Genomic DNA, 22,497 nt, shown 5'->3' with positions numbered 1-22,497 from the left:
TGATAATTTAGTAACTTGTTGACTTAGCTAAGTAATATTTTTATTTGAGAGTCATATTGTTTACACAACAAATTCATTATTAATTCTAAGCAATAGAATAAAATATGCATTCAAAATTCACTTTCATGAAATATTTAGATATTTGAGATTGAATTTTTAAAAATATTTATCCTGAAATAATATATCTCTGAAAAGTTTCACTGTAAAGGAAAATGACTGGGTCACATACATGAAATTCATGTTTAAAATTACTGATTATTGATAGAAGACACATGTTTATTATTTTCTCTGCTAATTTCTAATATTTCATTAATTAAAATTGAAGTTAAAGAAAAACAGGATTTTTTAGGATGAGGATGAGGGCTAAGAGCAATATTTTCAACTGTGTGGGATGTCACAGTTTTGTCAAGAAACTGTATGCTTAAAATACCATTAAATACCATTAAAGTACCATTAAGTACCCACTAATTTACAATTTTTGCTAATTTCAGTGTACCATTTGAATACTGGAGATGCTACTTAAGTGAACAAAAATATCACAACAGAAAAGGGAAGATGAAGTTAAGAATTCAAGTTATTAGCTAATTGACTTGTAGAAGTCTACTACATTTGAAAATAAGGTGATCAGTAGAAAACAATTAATTATAGTGTGAGAGCTTGTCCCTTTTAAATATAAGTAATTTGTTTTTATGAACTTTCTGTACCCAAGCAAAAGTAGGCCGGGAAAGAAGGAATTTTTGGTGTGTCATGGACAGAAGCATATTCTCGCTGTATTAGGCCAGCATGCTAAATTTGACTTACATATTAAATTGGAATTGAAATTCTTTTTTTTTTTTTTTTTTTTTTTCAAAACAATTCAATTCAACTTTAGAGCAGCTTTCTCTTATGCAAATTCCTGTCCTCATCCATGCTGCTATGTTTACCTGAGGATGTTAAACCACTGTCCTCTATCTCCAGTTGTACAAGAAAAGCAGATGGTGTTCATCATCCATCATGAGAGCACATCTCTGCAACTGAGCAAGGCATTGCAGGTTCGTGAACAATCAGTGTAAAGGGCACTTTTGAGGACACAGTTCACCTGATTAGATTAATACTGTGCTAGAAATCTTTCTTTCTTTCGAGGAAGTCCTTGATGACTGGATTGGCAGAGATGCTTGCAAGATGGCTCCCACCACAGTGGTAGGCATTTCCACTCTGTGGAGCAGGGATACTCCATGGATGGTTGCTGTCAGACCTCAAATTGGCCATTTCAGGCATGCTCCATTGAAGAAGTAAAGGTCTGTGGGAGCTACACTCAAGCCAGGCAGAAATCCTGAAACTGGGAGAAGTGGAGGATCAGATTGGAAATAATTATTAGGAAATATTAGGAAAAAATTCTTCACTGTGAGAGTGATTGAGCACTGAAACAAACTCAGCAGGGCAGATGTCTCCATGCCTGTCAGAGTTTAAGAAATGTCTGGACAATGCTCTCAGACAAAGTGTGTGTGTGTTTGAAAGAATATGAGAGGATCCACGTTTAGATGGAACATTTTAAGACATCTAAATAATCTCAATATACTTCTAAATGCATTCATTCAAATTCTTTTTAAGACATCCTAGGAGAATATCTCATACATATATACCATAGATTCAGTTTGCTTGTTTACCGTTTTCTAGATTATTTTGTCAGTACAGAGGCAGTATATTTAACTCAGTTATTTGCATCAGTAATTTGATTAATGATAGTTGGAGGATGAAGAAATACATTGCCTAAAATATCTTTGGGAACATGGCTTTGTTACCAGAAATCTTTTGACACAGAAGAAGATAAAAAAGAAGAGCTTATGATTTAGGACCATTGGAGATAAATTGTGAAGAGTGAAAAATTAGCTTTTGAGGAAGGGGAAATATTTAGCTGTGAGGCATTGCTATGGTAATAAGGAATCAGTGTGGAAGATTATGTGACAGGAAGGGAAGGATAAGAAGGGATAAAGCTGCATCTGAAGAATGAAGTCATCTTTCTTTATGCATTTTTATGCTGTTCTTATTAAGAAAGTTTGGTGGAAAAGAAATTGAGCTTCTTTAGCCAGCCTGTTTTTAAAAACGAAGGAAGATGGTCATTTCATTTGGTACTGTTACCCATGAGGGACACTTGTATCGGAGAGTGGAATGTGAAGTCTCTGGGACAAACTCCTCAAGGTACATGGCATCTAAATTCAGTTCCTGCATCCCTTTTTTTTTTTTTTTTTTTTTTTGGGGGGGGGGGTACACAATGTGATGATAACCGTGAAGGTGGAAGGTAAATCTGCCAGTGTAAGGCTCACTTGCTCAAAATGCTGAGATCTCCTGCCACAAGGCATGGGCACCCCAAGTGCCCAGGCACCTTGTAGGGATTAAAATTCAGAGTAGGCAAAGTACATGCTCCCTTTATCACTAGAAGGCAATGGGAAAATTGAAGTAGAAGATAAGTAGGGAGATACTGAAGGAAAAGAAGACTGCAGTTTTAGAAAAAAAAAAAATATGTAATTTAGGGCACTTGAGATGTTGGAAAATTTTCATTAGGGATGGGAAATGAGACTGGAGAAAGAAAATGTGCCTGTAGGGTTTAGGAATCATGTGGAAACATGAAGAGGTTGCAGTGGGAGACAGACAGGGAGAAATGCAGACAGGGAGAACTGAAGAGAACTAGAATTTTGTTCCATTGAGGGAAAATGAGACAGACAGATGTGCAAAAGTGCTGTAGATGAAGAAGTAAGGGATGCATTAGAAGCCTGAAAGATTATTGAAGAAAGAAATGGGGTGACAAAAACTAATGATGGTAATGTGGATTCTTTAATAACCTGCCACTCATCTGAATTGGGTCTCTTACTGCATAAAGGAATATACCGATCTAGTTTAAGTGTTGAAGATGAAGGCAGATATATTCAAGTGCACATACCTATGTATATGGGGCCCACGGATTGACAGCTGTTGAGATTTAGTAGTTACTTTGTTCAGTCACAAAAAGATGATGTCCCCAAAAAGTGTCTTTCTGATACCCTTGTTGTGAGTATCAGTATCTGGAAAGAATTCAGGTAAAACTGAAGCTATTTCCTTTATCTAGAAAATGGTATCAGACTTGCCCCAATTTTCTGTTCTCATCATTCATCATTTCTACTCTTCTGATGCTTTTCTTTGACAAAACTAATTGGTATGTAACAGCAACATAGTCAAACAAGACATAAATTGTCACTAATTTACATCACTGCCTACAGAGCCTCGTCTTACACAAGACTTTCCTAAGCACTTCTTCCTGTAATTAGATCCCACTCATAATTCTAACCCACAGCTCTGCAACCCTGATATTTTTTAAATCAGTTTATTATGGTTCAGGAGTCCTTTGTACAGAAATGGCTGCATCCTGACATATTGTCATATTCAAGCATCAATAGCTCTGACATGTGAAAAGGTCATGCCACCAAATATTAACATTTCAAAATAGAAATTATAGTAATTCATTTAAATAAGGGCTTTTTGTTGTTTTTGTTTTGTTTTTGTTTTTATTTTTTGTTTTGATTTGTTTTCTGTCTGCTAGTAATAGAAGAAATCTATGCAGGAGAAAGAACTGATAAGGTCTCAGACCAGCTTCTCTGCCAATGTCATCTTCTTAAAATTATATCCAGTGCAGTTTAGATGGAGTGAATAAGTTGTGATAAGGAGAGGCAAGTGTTCATGCATAAAAATGAGTATGCATAACATAAAAACGAGCATCATAGATCTAGAGGCAGCTCTGGAGTACAGGACCTTATCAAACGGGCTTTTTATGACCACCTCAAATACTTTGAAGGGGGTGTACCGATACATTTAGGGCAGAACAGTTCTGAATATTATCAAGGGCTTTCTAGATCCTCTCAAGCAAGTAAATTACCATAACTAAAAGACAGACTTCTAGAAGTTGTTTTTTCCTTCTCATAAATACCTAACTGCTATTAACTGGTGAACAAATTATATGTTAAGAAAAAGACGAATTAAAAAATAACATCTTGTTTAAAAAAATATGAATTATCATTCCAAAATATAGAAATACTTAGTTTTTAAGTCTGTTCTGGTTAGGCAAGAGAGTACTTTACAACTTTAAAAAAAATTAGATTCTTGAATATTAATGACATTGACAATTCTATCTCAAATATTCTCCAGATTTTACAACTAACTTTCAGATGTATTAAGCACAAATCAAAATAGGTTTGTGTTCAGTTTAATTATACTTGCAGTTCAGTACAGTTTAGTTATGTGCTCAGCACAAACATGGACTGTAAGTCCTTTGGTGCACTCCCTCTTTTCATTTTGTACATCTCCTGGCTTAATGGAGCCAATTTTGATAGGCCATTACTGTCATATGCAAGGATATAGCATATATCTGTCAGCAAATAAAACAAGTAAATGTACTTTCTATTAGCTTTGTGTACATTTGTGATGAAGGTATAATAATATGACTGCCTCTCCAGGAGGAATAAGAAATTTATATCAGTTCTTTATTGGCCCAATTTCTGAATGCTTATTATTTACAATAGCATTATGTGCTGTGCATATTTTAATCATGGTACAAATTGTCCTGTGGGCAGCAAAATTAATGGATCCACATTTTGTTTGGATGTTCATCTTTCTCTGTAGCCACACTGTCCAGTCCCAGGTCCTCTCTGCTAAGTTCCCATTGAGGCTCATCTTCACTCTTAAGAGTTTCTCACATAAAAGTAAAAGTAAAATCCTTTCTCACATTTTTGACTATCTGATCAAACATGAACAGACCGAATGAGACCAGAGTGGAAGGTCAACACTGTGACAGGATATCTCACTGAAACGCCATCGTTGTTGCTTTGTCTGATTTTAGTTCCGGCTATGATAACTTCCTATCCAAACACCACCCTGGCAACACAAGGTCAAAAGAAGGAGATGAGCTGCACAGCACATGGAGAGAAACCCATCATAGTCCGCTGGGAGAAAGAGGACCGAATCATTAACCCTGAAATGTCCCGTTACCTTGTTTCCACCAAGGAAGTTGGAGATGAAGTGATATCTACTCTACAGGTAAGAAAATAAAGTGACCCATGACTCATTTACATGTGTGAGATTATTGGCTGGTTTGATTCTGATGGGGATGCACAGCTACTTCTATCCTAGAAGGACAGAGCCCCATCCGTGACACAATCTTGATGAGCTAGGTCACCAAGAAGAGGTAGAGGAAATGTCTGCATCTACCTCCCAGGAAAATCACTCCCCAGTTCCATCTTCTCATGCTCCAGAGCCAATAAGAGAACAAGCCTGACTCACAACCTGTATCGTCCTTTGTCTCAGTAGCAAAGCAGTTAATCCCTTGGCTTGTCCTTCCTAAGAGTGGCTTGGCTCAATTTTGAGTACGCTGCCAAATAAGCATTGAATGAATATCTGACAGCTAGTTCAATGTACATCAGACTTACCTTCACCAAAATCATTAAGTTGTTCTGATATGAAAACACTGTCTTCTAAAGTAATACCATTTTTCTCCCTCTCTTTCACTCTGTGGGGCTTGTGAGCAGCTATTTTACAGTCAGGTTAGTCATCAGATTCAAAGTGAGATAGGAGGAAAAGACACATAGATAAGTAAGTAGTAAGTAATCTATCTACAGCTACCAGTACTATTTGACACTTATCATATACAGTAGCAGAAGTGATCAAGACACGTAGCAAGTGGTCATAATCTGCATCTTAACTTCTGCTTCTCTCACAGGCAGGTCTTTGGTGATGTGGCAAGCATGCATCTTGATGTGATTTATAAATCTGTATGTGGGGCTCTATAAACTCCTAATTGGTTGATGTAGGTTACTTTGAGGAACTGCATGAGTAGCACTGCTGATTTGCGGACTTAACCCTTGCCCTCCCCCCCTTCCCGTCCCCCATCCCAATGCTGTTGGTGCAAAGGAAACTCTCGCTGTTCTGGTGTCACTGGTGGGGTAATGATATTGTCCTCACTTTACCAGTATACAACCTTTTCCACTCACATTTGAACTTTGCTGGCACAAGCAAGTTTCCAGTCCATTTCTTTATATTTTCACATGTGCTTTAGAAAATGAAAAATAAATTGCTAACATATATATATCTTTGTAAAATATCTTGATTTCCATTTTTCAGCCATATTCCTAAAAGCATTTTCACAGGCTCACAGAAATAATTCTCTAGCTTTCCAATCACAGAATCACAGAATCACAGAATCACAGAATTGTAGGGGTTGGAAGGGACCTCTAGAGATCATCGAGTCCAACCCCCCTGCCAAAGCAGGCTCCCTACACCATGTCACACAGGTAGGCATCCAGGCGGGTCTTGAATATCTCCAGAGAAGGAGACTCCACCATCTCCCTGGGCAGCCTGTTCCAGTGCTCCGTCACCCTCACTGTAAAGAAGTTCTTCCGCACATTTGTGCGGAACTTCCTATGCTGTACTTTCATCCCATTACCCCTAGTCCTGTCCCCACGCACTACTGAAAAGAGACCAGACTCACCACTATGGCTCCCACACCTCAGGTATTTATAAACCTGGATCAAATCCCCTCTCAGCCTTCTTTTCTCAAGGCTAAACAGACCCAGTTCCCTAAGTCTCTCCTCATAGGGGAGATGCTCCAGGCCCTTCACCATCTTAGTGGCCCTCCGCTGGACTCTTTCCAAGAGATCCCTGTCTTTTTTGTACGGGGTAGCCCAGAACTGGACACAATATTCCAGATGAGGCCTCACCAGGGCAGAGTAGAGGGGAAGGATCACCTCCTTCGACCTGCTGGACACGCTCTTTTTAATACACCCCAGTATGCCATTGGCTTTTTAGGCTACAAGGGCACACTGCTGGCTCATGGTTAATCTGTCTTCCACCAGGACGCCCAGGTCCCTCTCAGCAGAGCTCCTCTCCAGCAGGTCTTCCCCCAGCCTGTAACGGTGCATGCAATTATTTCTACCCAGGTGCAAGACTCTACACTTGCTTTTGTTAAACCTCATCCGGTTACTTACTGCCCAGCTATCCAGCCTGTCCAGGTCTCGCTGAATGGCAGCACAGCCTTCAGGCGTGTCAGCCAATCCTCCCAACTTCGTATCATCAGCAAACTTGCTGAGGGTGGTCACTATCCCCTCATCAAGGTCGTTGACGAAGATGTTGAACAAGACCGCACCCAGTACAGACCCCTGGGGGACGCCGCTAGTTACAGGCCTCCAGCCAGACACCGCACCGCCAACGACAACCCTCTGCACTCTGCCAGTCAGCCAATTCTCGACCCACTTCACCGTCCACTCATCTATCCCATACTTCCTCAGCTTTGTTATAAGGATGTCATGGGGGACAGTATCAAAAGCCTTACTGAAATCAAGGTAGGCTACATCTACCGCCCTCCCCCTGTCCACCCAGCTAGTGACATCTTCATAAAAGGCCACCAGGTTGGTTGAGCACGACCTCCCCTTGGTGAACCCATGCTGGGTTCTCCTGATAACTTCCTTATCACCCAGTTGTCTGGAGATGGCATCCAGCACAAGCTGTTAGTTCTATCAAGTAATGTTCTAACAAGTAATGGTTCTATCTATATTCTGTTTTAACTCTGAAGATGTATCTCTTTCTTTTCTGGTCAAAAATTGTGTTGGATGATATCCAGTAAAATTTTGGTTTTGCTCTCTGTGAGGGAGCTCTGTCATGGATTTTTATGAGTTAGGACAAGATTGAACACGTACATACTAGTATAATTGAATTGTGTATATTATTTAATTACAGAACAGACCTATAGACATCTCTGTCTTCATTCCATATTGACTGTAATAGGGTAGTGCCTGGTTGCAAAACAGTATGTATTTTGGGAGGGCTGGAGACCTGCTTGGTGAATTCTCTTCTGAAGCAGTTGTGTGTATTTGTGGCATCCTACGTCCATATCTTTGTTACATACAAAAAACTTTGAATTCTGAGAGAGAAAATGCTCTCAAATAAGAAAATGCGGGATTAAGATCGTCTTTGAAGCCTTTAATTCGGTGCTCTTTTGTGCGTGCATGATGATGTGATTTTTAGTTGTGTACTCAGCTTTTATTTTTTCTGCAGGACCCCTGCCTCAGTCAGGCATGACTTGGATTTTCTCTGGAGTTGAATTAGGGTTGAGTAATGAAAGACACTGTGTGATGCAAGGCTGATCATTGAAACCAAACTTTTCACAGGTGGCCAATAATTGTGTGTTCTTTGTTTTCTAGGTACTTGCCTTGAGCCCTTGGGGTCTGATTTGCAGAAGTACTAAGCCCTCATAGCTGCAGCTTAACTGAAAGGAAGCTGTTATGAACACATGAAATGCTATTTATTGCTAAGGACTCTGAGAGGGAAAAGAAGTCCCTAGATGTATCAAATTGGGCTCTGAATTTTTCTGTTTTTCTAGCTTAAAACTCAGCCACATATGCAACTTACCTGAGCAGTCACCACATCTCAGATGGTAACTCTCCAATATCCTTAGGGCAAGAGGAAAATAAATCCCTTTGTTTTAGCCAGTGGTAAATAAAAGTTGCACTCATATTACCTTGGCTTTTCAGAGGAATAAAGAGCACAAGGAGTTACCATGGCTGAGCTAATAAGTGGCAACTTGTCAAGCAGCCACAAACATTATCTTATGTCTGGCTTCTTAATTCCCCATACAAAATGGTGGTAACACTCTTCATGATGTCAGGGTTTATGAAAATACATTCTCTCATGTTTCTGAAATGAGTATTGCGCAGAAAATGCTTTGAGAGAATAAGTAAGTCTATCTTCAGGGCACAGTTTGAACTGTGTGCAGTAAATAAAGTGTGGAGAGCACACTGAATGATAAGAAAATGGCATTCAGAATATCTGCTCATTTATAGAATCTTCTCTCTCCTGTACTTTGAATGTTGCAGTGGTCCTGCAGAAAAATATCATTATGATCATGTATCATATACAGTTTTCTATGTTGTTAAATAACAAATTCAAAAGAAAAACCGCCCAATTTTTTTTAATGAAGCATCATGCTGAATACTGCAGGGTTCACCAGCAGTGTTTGAACCTTTATTTCCTCCACACAGACTTCAGCCACTTGAATTATTTTCAGAAGTAACTGGAAAATTTTGAAGGCAGCAGGAGGCACCATTTTGTATGGAAAATTTCAGCCAACTGTTAAATGCTTGGCAAACATAAGAGTGACTGGAAACAAGGCTCCTAATGAGAAGCAACAGGAATAGGTGATGCTCCAACTCCTGTCTGTACACGCAGAGCTGATAGCCTGCTTCCTCAACCCAAGTGTTGCTAGTTTTGATAAGCCTTACTATTTTGGATGCTTTACTGTGCATATGTATGTAAGTGTATAACATACAATATCTATTTACTACTGTCAAATAAAACAGTTTGTACAATTTTTCTTGCACCACACAGAAAAGCTGTTGGTTTATTTTCTCTGCATGTTGTTCAATCAATCACTTCTTTTCAAACCACCTATAGATTTTGCCAACTGTGCGTGAAGATTCTGGCTTCTTTTCCTGCCATGCCATCAATTCTTATGGGGAGGATCGCGGAATAATTCAGCTCACTGTGCAAGGTAGGAAGAGGACAACATAAGGAAAAATACACAGCTATTGTAGTACAGTAAGTGTATGCCATGCTCAGAAATCTGTTGGGGGAGGGAGGCCCTGGTTCCTAATTAAGTGTATTCCTCATTGTCAAAGAAATGAGGAGCTGCATTAAGACTCTCAGTCTCTCATTTTCCAGATTACAAATTAAATCAAAACAAGGGATAAGCTCCAGAGTCTTTCTAGGTCTGTACAAATTAATAAGCAGAGTTCTTTTCTTAAATACACTAGCTGATGATCTACTAAATATATTTAAAACTAACATCTTCAGTAGGAAGAGCAGATACATGATGGTTACTTTGGGGGGAAGGGATAGAGGGTTGCTTTGTTTTCAAAATAACAAATGTGCTTAAAACCCCACTAAAACATAAACAATTTGATTTTATTTATGAAGAAGTGTTAAACCTACTGTGTATCGAGAAACAAAATATTTCAAGCTTAATCAGTCAAAGTAAATTTCAGTCAGTTTGTACAATACAAGCTCTAGGAACCTGTGTTGCCTGGGGCTGGGTTTCCCCTTCTGCGGGGCTCAGCTCAGGCAGACAGCAGCAAATTGTAGAGCAGCCAAGGTGACAGTATTTGAGATGCAGAGCAGAGGCGGGACTTGGCCACTGGCCACTGCTTACTTCTATGATGCTTGTTCCTGTGTTTGTATGCCTTTGAGCATCAACACAGCTAGTCTCCAGAACTTGCAAATTTCTTTTCCCTCACTCTAGAGTTCATGTATCTGCAGATTTCACTGAATGATTAATCACAGGATCATGGAATATGCTGAGCTGGAATGGACCCACAAGGGTCATCAAGTCCGACACCTGAAGCAGCCCTATCAGTAAATTCAGGTGGAATTTTGGTCAGGCTCTCAATTACACCTGAGCTTGTTTACATTGCCTCGACAAGTTAAAAAGACACTAGATTCAGTGCAAGTGCTGTTTATTTACATCCTTAATTCTATAGAAGTAAAAAGAGGCTGCAGTGTAGTTAAGGCTTTTAAATACTCATTAAATTGATTGTTAATAATTTAAGACTTTAAACACACTCAAAGAGATGGAATTCTTCCTCCCTTCCTCTACCAATTCTAGTAGTCAAGAATCAATATTTCTACCACCAGCTTTTATGTAGAAGCCATAAATGTATCTGTAAAATACAGTGTTCAAGGCAAAAATATATCCCAGAATGAAAAGTCCAATCTGGAGCGCTTTTAAGGAAATGCAGCTACATGTTTCATGTTAGAAGGTTAAACAGAAGTTAGTATTAAATATTACATCAGTCTTAGTTGAAAAGAGCCTTTTCATTCCTCTCTTGGGTATTCTTCAGTGAGTGATTAACTGCCTTGGGGTACTAATGAGTGACTGGAGAATTCAGCATGAAAGCTTACCTCCAGTAAGCCATGTCAGTGCCATGCTCATTAGTGTTATCTTGTTATGGACATGAGCTTTCCTCTGACTAAAACTTGGTATGTGTATTTACTCAGAGCCCCCTGACCCTCCTGAGATAGAAATCCGAGAGGTGAGAGCACGCAGCATTGCCCTCAGATGGACCATGGGATTTGATGGAAACAGCCCTATCACTGGATATGATATTGAATGCAAGAACAAATCAGGTAGGAAATAATCTTCCTCTGAATTCACCCCTGTCACTTTCTTCATCATTGCATTTGTATTATTAAAGATAATCCATAAATTGAAAATGTCTGATGGAAAATTTTGCTGTGGTTTACTTAGTCTTTCACAGTCAAATTTATCATCATTTGTTGTCTTTTTTTGAAGTAATGACATCATTATGTGTTAGAACTGCAGCTTTTTCCATTTACTTGGGAGACAAGTAAGAAGGATAAATTTTGTTATTAAAATAAAGGCATACTAAGTTGTACTTGGTAATGATGACTTTACTAGCTGATTCTTGATCCCTATCTTTTCTCCATTTGGATTTTTTATTTGTTATTTTCTGTTTCACCCTATAGAAAAACTCTTGCCTTTATATATCATCTTCTGCTGTAGTGGTGATTCTTTGTTGTATTCTATCAATATGTGAATACATGGCATCTTACCTGGAAGGTTAGCAGTGAACCTGGATAATTTCTAGTTGAAAAAAAGGTTTGTGGTTGTTTGCTAAAGCACCATGCTGAGTTTTCAGTAATATGTAAGAAATACTCCGAAGGATAAGAGCGATCCTATGCAGGATCTATGCAGATGTAAGCATAGGTCACCCTATAGTCACATCAGTGAACATCTAAGAAGATGAGTAAGATTACCATAAAAAAAAAAAAACAACCACAACAATGTCACAATTTGGGAAAATATACCTGTTAGGGTAGGTATTTTAAAATCAGCTTTTTCTTAAGCTTTGTCATTTGCTGAAATCTATAAAATATTCAAGCTATTTTGGAAACATGTTTGTGTTATGGGATCATATTTAAAGTTAAGCAGAATGATAAGCAGTGGCCTGGAGTCATATTTTGAGAAGGGAGATTGTAACAGGAGAACATTTTCATATTCCAAGTATGATTAAAAAGATGCTGAGTAATTATATGATACTGCCTTTTGTTGGAGTTAGTGGCACTGTTTTTAAATGGACATAGGAATGCTGTATGTGATGCGGTAAGTGAAACATTCAGTTTATGTAAGCAGCTGTAGTATTTTTATAGTCCTCTCTTTTTATTTCTGAGATGTAAAAACTAAAAATGTATTCTATTAAGCATCTTTACTATCCTTCATTTGTCTACATTGTGTATTTTCTTTCTGCCTTTGTTAAGTAGAAGTCTTAAGTCATCAATCAACGTTTTCACATGGCTTTCTAAATGAAACTGATAATGTACAGGTGAACATGGTAACTGAGAGGTTACATGTAGAAACTCCTTTCTGAGTCTGTGGCTAGGAGACATGAACTAGTCGAGGATACCTTCAAGTAACATGCATGAAAGCTCCCAGGCTTTGTTTTCTCTTTGTTTCTTTTCTTTCCACCTAAGCCCTTTTCCCAGAGCAATTTTTGAAAGTCATACTTTTTTCCATGTGCATGAAGATAAATACTTGAGGACATACCCTGAAAAGAGCAGATTATCTCCCTACAAACAACAGAAACATTGTTTTATAATGTCTGGGGCTGAATATTTGGAGAAGCTAGGATCAATTTTTGGGATTCTTGCTCACAGTTTTTTCATAATTATTAAGAAGATAGAACACCAAAGATAGTTACTTGAAACTTCTTCTGGTTTAGACAATTATATTTGTAATGCGGGACATCAAACAAGGTGTGAAATGTTCAGTCTTCATGGCTCCTCTGACAAAAACATCTTTTGCTAGATGGTACTTTCCCATCTTGTGATCTGAAGAGATGCCTTTGTACATCAATCTGACTGACTAATCAGATTGTGCCAAAGCCAGGGGAGAACATGAAGAGAGGCATGGCCAAAATAATCAGCATTTTGAGCATGAATGACTTAGTTTAGAAGGGATCTCCATGATAATCAGGTTCCAAACCTCCTGACACAGGCAGGGTTGCCAAGTGCTAGATCAAGTACTAGATAGGGCTGCTCAGGGTGATGTACTGCAGCTAAAAGTAGATTTCTATGCTAAGCCTAATGCTAAATTTTCAATGTGTGTTGCTCACTGTAAGGACTCGGAAATGGGTGTACAGCAGGATGCATCTCTAGACTTTTCAAGAAGGAAAATTGAAAAACTTTCACAGAATGTTTGGGTGACCATGTATCATGCATGGACTTTGCTATATGGTACTAAACTCACTTATCCTTTCTACCCTGACATACTACCTAGTAATGAAGACCAATAAATACTCTCTAGAAAGAATGTGGAATTGCCCTTTGTATATCTAGATGTGTTTTTATGGTCAAGTTGCAGTGCAGGTCCCATATGAATAGCGGAAACATAATATTTCAGGCCATTTCAGTACTTAGACACAGTAGCTGTCTGTACAGAAATGTGCCTGTGGCACTCAGACCTGGCCCTTCATTCATTCATTCCATTGATGTGTAAATATCGGATTTTTCCATCTGAAGTATACAAATATTTTGAAGATGAGAACTGATATGTGGGTGCTTCTTTATGCCTGTCTCCTCACCCTTTTTGTTTTTGACTCCGTTATGGAAAACTGAGGTGCAGAATGAACATCAATTCAGTTTAGGACACAGTTTGGAGGCAGAGGACAGTAGCCTGTGCTTCCCTGGGCTCCCTGCTCCCTCGGGATGGTTTTGCAGCCAGGTGCAGTGCAAGGCTTTGTCACTAGATGGCGGCGAAGGCAAAGACACCTCTCCCAGCGTGGGAAGAGACACTCATTTTCCTGAAATTAGAATCGGAGAATAAATAGATCTAATGGTCTTCTGAAGAGTGACCCCAAAGCTTCAGCCTTTATTTTAGGAACGGATGAGAAGCTGCTGGCTTTCATAAAATCAGAACTTTTTCATAAATCATCGTGTCAGCATGCATTTTATGTAACACTGAGAAGTACTTGCAAGTGACATTATAGAGATGGATAAAAATCACATTAAGAATTCCAGGCTTACTTTTAACTTTTGGTTTGCTTCTTTTTCTTACCCTGTTGCAATTTGTTTTCTCTGCATTTTCAATCTTTTAATTAAGTAGATTTTTAAGCAGTTGAAAGAAAACAAGCAAACAACTAATAGTCAATTCTAATACCTCATGGAACAACTGAAAGCAAGAAAATATTTTTAGACTTTGCCAAATAAAAAATTAAACTAATCATTTTTCTTCTTAACTTCTGTTTTCACTTTTGTTTTCCCAAAACTGTGAGAACAGTGCTGGAGAGAAACTGATCAAGTTTTCCACAGGCTGACTGAGTTGGGAGTGATTGCTTTTGTTGTTTTGTTTTCCCTTTCAAAAAGAGGACACATGCATCAACACGCAGTCCTAAAATCTATGTCTTAGTCACAAATAAACACTAGGAGCCTACATTTAGCAGTACAGAAGGCTGTGAGTTTTAGTCTCTTTTTTTTTTCCATGCTGTGCCATTACTTAATTTACAAAAACAAACACAAAACAAAGCAAGATTTTTCAAATCTGTGTCTCTGATTTCAACAGTTTATATATATACCACAGAAGTTTACCACACAGAGGTCAGTATTTCAAACAATCAGTAGAAAACTTGACCAATTTATTAATATATGGGCAATAGTAAAAGAAAGTGTCATCCAAGTGAAGAGAAACTTAACAAATTCTCCAAAACAAAAGTGTTTATTTCTTCTTTTTCCTTTCAGTTCCTTACCTGTTGACATGGTACTCTGAAACAGATAGAGTCTGCTTCTTTGCTTGTAGAACCTTGGACATAACTGTTGGTCAAGATTTCCAAGGGATACCAAAATAACCAATGTCACTAACTCTGTGTAGTTCAGCACGATTCCCCTTTACAGACTTCAAGGGTGCCTAGATTTTGTTATGACCTCTTGCAGACCCCTGGTTGCCATGCTTATTTGGTCTAGGACTCTCTTGGTAGCTGAGGACAGCACCTGGGAGACACCGTATCGCACTCCAGATCAACCTCATTACCTCTCCTTTTTCTAGAAACTACAAAGATGTAATGTTCATTAGCCATATCCATAGAAAACCTCTCATTTCTATCTAGTTCTTAACCAAATAGTGTTTGAAATCTCATTTTTGTACATTATGGGGGTCTTGCCCTCTCCTGTGTAGCATTTGGTTTGAAGAGTTTCAGGTGTGAGCGACTGGTTATTGTGGTACTTGGTAAGCAACATATTTTAGGCAAGAGTATTAGGCATTATCAATTATAATATAAGACATTGACAACACTTGATTATTAGTGTATTCAGGAAATTCTATGAAGTTTAAGATAACAAACTGAAAGGAAGTTTTAGCAGTGTTCCTTGCAAGTAACTCCTTTACAGCTTGCGAAGGTATCCTACAGAGGAAGTTTTGGAAATCTTATTTACCATGTAAAAGTAAATCCAAGTGCATTTAATTAGCATTTATTGTCTGATTCCTGAATGTTTTCTGGGTAAATTAAGCCACATACAGGGCAAAAAAAGCAAACAAACATACAAAAAACACCAACCAACCCTGTGAGCAGTGAAGCTGCAGATGTCATTGTGACAATTTCTGTGAGCAAGCTATAGCTTAAGAATTTATGCAGTATGTGCAAATATGCTGTATCTGAGTGAGCTTTCTATTTTTAAACTAGTCTTATCTGCTGAGCTTTCCATGATCTTCCCTACAGCGACCCACACTGTAAATCACTGCTGCAGAGCCCCCAGCGACATCCCCCCAAGGATGTGGCAGAGGTTGAAGGAAAAACATTGGCTGCAGTAAGAAAAGAACGATGGATGGCTACTCATAAGAAATAGGAGGATGTTTTAAAAAGATGCTGTTATTCTGTTTGCAGAAACAAAGTGCACAGATGAAATTGAGGGGTTACTGTGTTTAGCTAATTTCCATCCTTTTTCCTACTGGAAGTCTGGAGAACTTATTAAAAAGTGTAACAAACAGATGAGTAGTAGCAATAAATATTAACAATATGCTCCTTCTTTTGCAGATATATACAAACAAATAAGAAGGTTTTTAATCCCCCTTGTGTTAAATTGTTGCTGTGTTCTTACAAGTCAGGAAAATAGCATCAATTCTGGAGGGTGCTGAGCTCTATGTCTAGTGCTGCTCTCACCATCTCTCATAATGAATGAACAAACACAGAAATGAAAAGGAAGTGGAGCAACTATTCTCTCTGGTTCTCCCTGGGCTGAGATCCCGTTCGTCACAGCATCTCACTGGTAGGACTTGGGAGAGCTGTGAAGAAATGTGATCTCTTGGTTTTTGTTTGTAGCACTGGGAATTTTCTGGGTTAATTAATCAAGGGCAATATCCTGCTCTGTGAGATAGCTTAACTGCAGAATTGCGTCAATAACATTAATGTTATGTTTCATTTGGCTGTTTTGTTTTAATCTCTTATTAAATAGACTCTTGGGATTCTGTTCAGAGAACCAAAGATGTTTCTCCTCAGCTAAACCAAGCTACTATCATTGATCTCCACCCTTCCTCAACTTACAACATCCGCATGTATGCCAAGAACCGGATTGGCAAGAGTGAGGCCAGCAATGAGCTCACCATCACGACAGATGAAGCAGGTACTCTCTGGCTTTGTAGTATTTGAATCATTATTGTTCTTTGAAGAGAGGAGTCTTTACTTAAAATGTTGCTTATGTTGCTGTAGCTGCATCAGAAGAAATACTGAATTTTTCCCATTAAACTTGTGACTATTCTAACTTCATCATAAGGGTTTATAATTAAAGCTATTTAGTGGCATCTAGTGGCCAGAAAACATTATGCTCCAAATTTTCAAGTGGAAAAGGTACATATATCTACAGCTAGGCATCTCAGTAGACATACTTCTAGTCTCCTATAGATCATGTGGCTTTCCTTAGATGACCAAATAGTACAGGTAGGTAACTAATTTAGTATACATTTAGTATAGATAAATAATTTAAGCTTCCTCCTTTTGAAAACATTAATCCCCATGATTTTTTTTTTCCTTTGTCTATTACATCCCTCAAGTTCCCCATCAAGTGGCTTTCTGATTACTGTGCAAGTCAGTCGTCTTTCATCAGTTAGCACCATTCCCCTTGTTCTTTGTTTCTGTGTATTCTTCTACGTCAGTACAGGCTTCTGTAGCAGGAGGGCTGTGCCTGTATTTTCACTTGAATATCTGGAACTTCTCATTTCTGTACTTTAAAAGTGCTATCTTGTAAAACTGTTCGTTTCTCAGGGCTAGGAGAAGTGGCAGCACTGTAAGGGCAGCGGAGCCTTGTTCATGCTCATGCATCACAAGTCCTGCATGTAACAGTGGCTAAGACTTATGGATGAGAAGATGAGGGCTGCAGCTCTCTCTTGTAGTAATTAGAAATTAAAATTTGGTAGGGATGTAAATACTGCTGCCAGATATATACTACTGTATGAGATATACAAAGCGTGTTTGTGAAAGTGACCAAGCAGGTTCAACACAACCCACTGAAACTGGTGGGTAAAATTAGTCTAAAAAGTCTTGACCAGATAAGAACTTGATCATTTGCATTTGAAAACGTTTTTTATTGTTCTAACTTTAGCTTTTCTTCTATTCTATCTAAAGTCTAAAATGTTTTATTCATTAGCAATGTTGAGAGGAAAAACATAATGCAGATATGTGGGTGACAGTGCCCTGGTAGAGAAAAGCCCTATTTAATTTTTAAGATTCCTGTTGGCCCAGACTTTAAACACTTGGTGATAAATTCTTAGTCCATTTCATATGTATACAACTCAGTAATTTCCCCTGATTTTCAATGTGGGTCAAACTACCCAAAATATCCCCTATGTGAGGAGAACATGGTCTTGGTTCAAAGGGACTTTTTTAATAAGAATATGACACCTGGACTTTCAGTGCAAAGCCCAGTAAACAGGAGGCAACACAAACTGCATCTGTTCTTTCATCAAGTGTCATTTTTATCCTAATAGAAGAAAAAGAGTGAAGAGTATTCCCATCTTTACAAGTTTTCAATAAACAGCTTTACTAAAAGTGAAAAGTTTGCAACATAATTCTCATTTCATTGTGGCTTCCCTCTTCCTTTGTTCAATGAAAATATGAAATCATTGTAGAAAATAGATGATCTATTCTTCCATCCTGTATGATCTGCATCCACAAAATGCCCATTTTCTTTGTCTGTAAACATCAGAGTGTTGGATATGGGGTCTACTCTCACATTCTCTGTTGTTCACCCATTCTCAAAATATTTTTTACTTGCTGAGATTTTCCCAGTTGACAATTAAATTGTGAGGATCAGCAACTGACCTTGAAATGAAAAAGCAGCTTCCTCTTGAGCAGGGTGAAACCTCAGCATCACGTTTTATTCAGTTCTTTGTAACTAAGCTTCACAGTAATTGATCCTTTTGTCACTATCTTTAAAGAAGCTGTCCATATGGAGAGAAAAAGCAGCAGTGTGGAACTGTATTCAAAAGTTACTGATCTACTTAGGGAACAATTGGGTGAGGGTCAGGCCTAGGCAAAGTATGTGTGCAGGTGGTGTGCAGTGTACAGGATTATCATTTTTTGATCACTGTTTACTTCTGTTCTCTGATTTTACAACAGCAGATGGAAAATAGTATGAGTACAGGGAATAAGGGAGATAAAGTAATGCGAAGAGGGCAAAATAAAGGGAGAAGCACGGCAACAGAAAAACTGAGCAACTCAAACCATGCTATTGGCAAGGGTGCAGATTTTTTATCACATATAACATGAGGTCTCTGCAGTGATATGATAGTTGAATGCATAGTTTTGTACTTTTCCACAGCAAGTCATGATTCCAAAACTTAGAGACCACATCTTTTCCTCTATACAACCACAATTAGTTCCTGTGTTGGAAAATGCACTGCAAATACATACATACTTGTCAGAAAACAAAACCTTTTAAACTGTTGTTTAATACTAAAGTCAGTAGAGGAAGCTGAGGTATCTGGCTTATGTCTTTGTCATAAGCTCTGTGTAGTGCTAAGTATATAAAATAAATTTAACATTAACAATTCACCACTCGTGCTGGGAACAATTAACTACTCAGGGCTGTATAAACTGGAGTCTTTCAAGGAAAAGTTTTTAGGAGTACATTTTAAAGCCCGTTTTCAGAACTGAATACTTTGCTCTGATTCCACTGTATCATAACATTCCCTGAAAAATGGTATTTGTGTTTGTGAGCAGCAGGTACAGAGTCAAGGACTACAATCAATAACATTCATAGAGGCCTCATTTTATGTCAGTGAATTTTTTCTCCTCTAGTTCCTGATCGTGATTGTGAGGAGAATAGAAATAAAGTTCTTTCAGTCTATCTGTGAATATTATTTCTGTGAAGGACAGTCAAAAAAGATACAGAATGAGGCATATTTAAATAACTTAAATATATTATGAACTGCATTCTAAGTCTCTCTACTCTCATCAAAATGTTCTGGTTACTGTCAATATAGCTGTCATTTACAGCTGCTCCACCCTTAACAGCCTCTTCTCACTCTTTTTATTGCTTTATTTTCCTTGTCATGATATTAAACTTAATTTAATGCCTTTTATTGAGGCCACACTGCATCTACAGAACTCTTGAGGAACAGCTTGAGATTATTTCATTTCCTTCTTCAATTCTTTCTTTTTCAGTAATTTATCTTGCTGAGCAAATAATTTATTTCACACCTCTTCATTCAAACCCAACCAAACCCAATTTTCAGAGGGGGGGGGGGGGGAGTGCCCTCTGAAAATTGTGAAATAGTGAAGGCTGACTGACGAGTTCCTATCTCACCTGCTTTTAAATAGGTTCTGCTGCCTTGCTGTCACCTACAGTGTTCTGACTTAGGAAAATGTGTCTTGCTTACCTACAAAATGCAAGTAGAATCACGAGTATGTCACTGGACAAGAAGACAAGAAAAGACTTTGTATTTCACTCAATTTTTTCCAGGTTGCTATATTTTAATGTGTGTTGTATTTTACTGTTGTTTGGGGATGACACCCAAATGAGTAAGATGCGAAGGTCTGGTTTTCTTTGATCGAAGCAACAGCTTCAGTTTTTCGTGTGACACTGTCATAGTCCAAATCTTTGTAATACTACTGTGTTAATATGGTAACATAGCACATGAAGTGCGGAATTCTGTGTGCTATGAAGGCAATCTTGATGTATCTCTCTTCTTTCCTTCCAGCTCCTGACGGTCCACCCCAGGATGTTCAACTTGAGCCTATATCTTCACAAAGCATTAGGGTCACCTGGAAGGTAAATATAAACAACCAAGAAGGTAATCTGTGACAGTATTTTTGTGTATTCCAGCAAAACAAAGGCTTCTTATCACTGGTCACAGGGTCACTTGATGGGTGAAACAATACATAATAATTTACTTAAAAAAATATAAATAAAACAACAACTTAAGTTCAGTGCTCTTAGCAGAGCAAAAGGAGTAGATATTGAAGTAATGCAGAATGTACAGTGATTCTCAACAACCAGAATAAATGCTTAATGGGTTCTTGCCTTTTTAAAGCATTCAGGAAACATGAGTGCCATCATATCTAGCCAACTATAACACCCAAGTTTCTATGCGTGATCTTGTTTTATTGTTTTCCCCTTCTTTTATGGTTGTGTGGGTAGGCAGATTGAAAGGCTTTGCTTGCTTTTTTAATGTTCAATTTGGAAGAGTTTTTTAAAAGCAACTAGAGAAGATAGGCAACACTGGTTTACTACTGCAATTTATAGACGTCCTTTGTGATTCTGAAAATTTGCCATTACACTTTATAGATGTAGAAATGTGCAGACAGCCATGGGACAAGCAACTTTTTCACATCTATATTTCAACAATGTTGCTTAAAATATGGTTCGATTTCTTACTTCCACACCACTTCAGCTACAGTCTAATGCCCTAATCCCTTGGTGTTTTCAGGAAAGCAGAAGCACATGAAGAGAGAAGTTGGAGTTGGATATATGTGTAAACGGTTCTCAGGATTGTGTTTGGAACTAGATGGATTTGTAAATGTCAGGTGTCTGATATAACAAAATAACCTCAGAAATGAGCTCTATATTGAGTATATACCCCATTGTCCTAGCAGGTCTCTTGCACTGAGTGTAGAGGGGAATTTAGGTAACTGGAGTGAGTCTAAGGTGTGAGGAGCTTGTTGCTGGCTGGTCCCCGTGCAACACATACCCACATCAGGAATGGGAAGTCCACGCTCCCAGAAGTTTGATCCCAAGTGAATGTGGTATCATGCACTGTCCAGGTGCTGGCTAGACATTTGGTTTACTACGGACAGTGCTGTTAGACAGCACACACAGTCTGCAAAGAGCATATAGTCTCCTATGAACCTCAAAGGTCTTATTCCCATAAACCCAGTCGGTGCCAAATCTGACTTTGCAAAATTCTGCTGTCTGCCTCTTTTTCTGCCACAGCCAGGGCTGTGCATTGACAACATCACAATGTTTGTACATGTGCTAATGAACAAGATGGCAGATCTTAAATTCATTTACTATGAGTGAATGGTGCATGGTCAAGTAGCACAAGAGGTGCTTTGGAAGTGAGCTGCTCTTGGTGTAAGTGCTCTAGCCAGAGGAGTCCTATGGTCTCATCATGCCACGGAGCCCTATTAGGTGCTGTTTTCCAAGCAGCAGGAACTCTGGAGGTCTGATTGTGAAAGGTTGAAAGGTTGAACAGAAAAAGGCAACATTGCCTCTGTGCTGAAATTCTGTCCACTGCATCCTTTTACTCTCAAGCCTATGCTTATTCAGCTTGAAAGCTGTTTGTCTTGATTTACAATCATGACTTTATCTGGCAATAGGACAGCTCATCACATGGGTGTTATGTTTCTCTGTGGTGCAGCAGGTAGTCAAAGTCTAATTCTTTTCCTTTACCTGGAAGCTCTTTAGCGGATAAAAGGGGAGTCACTGAGCTACCATCCTGAAGGATTAGTGCCCACGTAGTCCCGCTTTTACTAGAAGAATTATTTCCTTAATAACATTTTGTTACAACTGTCCCCTAATTAAGAAATTACAAGCCAGGAATAAGCCATTCACTTTCCTCAAATTTTTGATGTTCTGTCCTGTGCACCTCACTCTTGATCCATGACTTAACACAGTGCCAAAGAACTCCTATAGTTCTGCTAATTCCTGGCATTTTTAGTATGTCCTCATGATGCAGTAATCAATAGTCTGGTCATTTTTATTTGGAGGTATGTGAGGCTTTTGCCATGGAAATGTGATCAAGTACAAAAGAGGTTGTGTTCAGAACCATACTTATGCTTAAAGTTGACAAACCTTATTTAAATATAGCTGGTGCTAGTAACAGCAAGAGAAGCAGAGAATAACAGATGACATTTTATCCTGTACTAAGTTCTATTTCTGCAGTTTACTTCCATTGTTAATCTTCTGCTAAGTTTCTTTTAGATCACCTTTTAGAAAATTCCAGTT

The 22,497-nt window shown here is 38.4% G+C and overlaps 1 protein-coding gene across 5 annotated transcripts in view; it reads left to right on the top strand.

The window, feature by feature from the left end:
- DSCAM (DS cell adhesion molecule) overlaps window positions 1-22,497 on the top strand; it is a 427,035-nt gene that overhangs the window by 316,908 nt on the left and 87,630 nt on the right. For 4 of the 5 annotated variants that reach the window (XM_015882861.3, XM_085548372.1, XM_085548377.1 and 1 more), the window contains 5 exons: window positions 4,847-5,043; window positions 9,448-9,544; window positions 11,047-11,175; window positions 16,510-16,677; window positions 20,252-20,322. In XM_015882861.3, coding sequence (XP_015738347.2) covers window positions 4,847-5,043; window positions 9,448-9,544; window positions 11,047-11,175; window positions 16,510-16,677; window positions 20,252-20,322 — 662 coding nt within the window. Of the gene's footprint in view, window positions 1-4,846; window positions 5,044-9,447; window positions 9,592-11,046; window positions 11,176-16,509; window positions 16,678-20,251; window positions 20,323-22,497 lie in introns of all 5 variants that reach the window. The other variant, XM_085548380.1, reaches the window with a different exon arrangement.

Source organism: Coturnix japonica, chromosome 1, assembly GCF_054131305.1.
Source record: "Coturnix japonica strain WE chromosome 1, WE-NBRP24, whole genome shotgun sequence".
NCBI classification, from domain to species: Eukaryota; Metazoa; Chordata; class Aves; order Galliformes; family Phasianidae; genus Coturnix; species Coturnix japonica.
The sequence above is the reverse complement of the archived record's forward strand: the minus strand, read 5'-3'. Positions and strand labels throughout refer to the sequence as shown.